Consider the following 1,938-nt stretch of genomic DNA (forward strand, 5'->3'; position numbering starts at 1 on the left):
GGTCCACACTCTGACCCGGTCCACACTCTGACCCGGTCCACACTCTGACCCGGTCCACACTCTGACCCGGTCCACACTCTGACCCGGTCCACACTCTGACCCGGTTCACACTCTGACCCGGTCCACACTCTGACCCGGTTCACACTCTGACCTGGTCCACACTCTGACCCGGTTCACACTCTGACCTGGTCCACACTCTGACCTGGTCCACACTCTGACCCGGTCCACACTCTGACCCGGTCCACACTCTGACACGGTCCACACTCTGACCTGGTCCACACTCTGACCCGGTCCACACTCTGACCCGGTCCACACTCTGACCTGAGGATTATAAACATGAATAATTATTATAAATAACTTAAATTATTTCACTGCATTAATGGTTTTCAAAATAAAGTGCAGGACGTGCTGTAATAATGTAAACTATTCAAAACAGAACCTTTCAGAATAAAACAGTTCCTCCTGCAGTGGACCGGCTGGGTTCTGCTGCTCTTTGGTCCGGGTCAGGGGTGGTTCTGTTTGCTGAACCCAGGCTCAGAACTTGAAACCCGGTTTGAACGGCTGCTGACCTCCTGAAGCAAACATTTCAGACAACATGTCAGTGATTGACAGGAGAGGTCAAAGGTCAGCCTGTTCTGGTTCTGGTTCTGGTTCTGGTTCTGGTTCCTGCAGTGGGTCAGAAGCAAAGAACTGAACCCTCAGACTGGTTCTGTCCACATTACAGCAGCAGGTAGCTGTAGCACTTTCTGCAGGAATGTCTCCATGAGTCTCAGGAGGTTCCTGAAGATTTAATGAGTTCTGCTGCAGGTCGGGTCAGACTCAGAACCAGAACCATCTGAAGGACTWTACAGTCCGGTCCTTGTCCTGAAGTACTAACTGCAGCACTCTGTATTTGTTCCTTCTGGTTCTGGTTCTGGTAGGTTTGAACCTTCAGTGAAAGCCTCCTCTGTTCAGGAACAGTTTCTGTCTGGGCTCTGTTGTGTAACCTCAGAGTGGGTTTTATCAGAACATGTGACCCAGTGTGTGTGTGTGTGTGTGTGTGTGTGTGTGTGTGTGTGTGTGTGTGATTTTATGTTTTTAGATGTCAACTTTGACCTCATGTTCTGCCTTGCGGGGGTTTTGGACTGTGTGTTGAAGCTCAGAACCTCAGAGCTGCTGAAACAGAAACTGTCTGATGTTCTGACCCGATCGGACCGTTTAAATGTTCTGCAGAACTTAATGTTTGTCAGATAGAACTGTTCCTGAACAACAGAGAACTGAACGTCTCCTGGGAAGTGGTAATTTCCCTGTTCCCACTGGTAGATTTAAACTGGAACGCCCCCGTCTGTCCYTCAGACAACCTTGGTGGAGTCCAACTCTCACCTGAAACYAGTCCGACTTACTAKCATCAATGTGGACCAAGCTCTGGTACCYGTCCTACAGGGACCTAACAGCCCGTATCAATGGACCTGGTACCCCATACTCCCAGAGTACCCCCCACAGGAGTCCCTGAGGGACACGGTTGAAAGCCTTCTCCAAGTCCACAAAACACATGTAGACTGGTTGAACTCCCATGAACCCTCCAGGACCCTGCTGAGGGTGTAGAGCTGGTCCACTGTTCCAGGACCTGGACCCTGCTGAGGGCGTAGAGCTGGTCCACTGTTCNGTCCTCGGCTCCAGTCCGCCCCTGTTCAGTCTCGGTGCTGGCGCTCTCACGGTCTGAGCTGCTCCTGGATCTCTGGTTCTGGTCTACCTGTCCGTCCAACCACCGTTCCTCCCCCCGAACCTCCCCCCCTCTCGGTGCGGACATGCTCCCGGGGTTCCGGACATGAGGTTCCGAAATGTCTCCTTCCTGACGGTCTTGTTGTTCGGGCTGAGCGGGCTGGTCTCCCTGTCCTGGTACACCGCCTTCAGCAGCTCCAGAGGTAAGACCCGCTCCTCTCCGGTCCGGTCCGGTCC

The 1,938-nt window shown here is 52.7% G+C and overlaps 1 protein-coding gene across 1 annotated transcript in view; it reads left to right on the top strand.

Annotated features, from left to right (window-relative positions):
• mgat4b (alpha-1,3-mannosyl-glycoprotein 4-beta-N-acetylglucosaminyltransferase B) overlaps positions 1 to 1,938 on the top strand; it is a gene marked incomplete at its 3' end in the record, with an annotated part of 47,895 nt that overhangs the window by 1,622 nt on the left and 44,335 nt on the right. The window contains 1 exon segment of the mRNA XM_014025880.1: positions 1,652 to 1,904. Coding sequence (XP_013881334.1) covers positions 1,808 to 1,904 — 97 coding nt within the window.

Source organism: Austrofundulus limnaeus, unplaced genomic scaffold (genome assembly GCF_001266775.1).
Source record: "Austrofundulus limnaeus strain Quisiro unplaced genomic scaffold, Austrofundulus_limnaeus-1.0 Scaffold506, whole genome shotgun sequence".
NCBI lineage: Eukaryota > Metazoa > Chordata > Actinopteri > Cyprinodontiformes > Rivulidae > Austrofundulus > Austrofundulus limnaeus.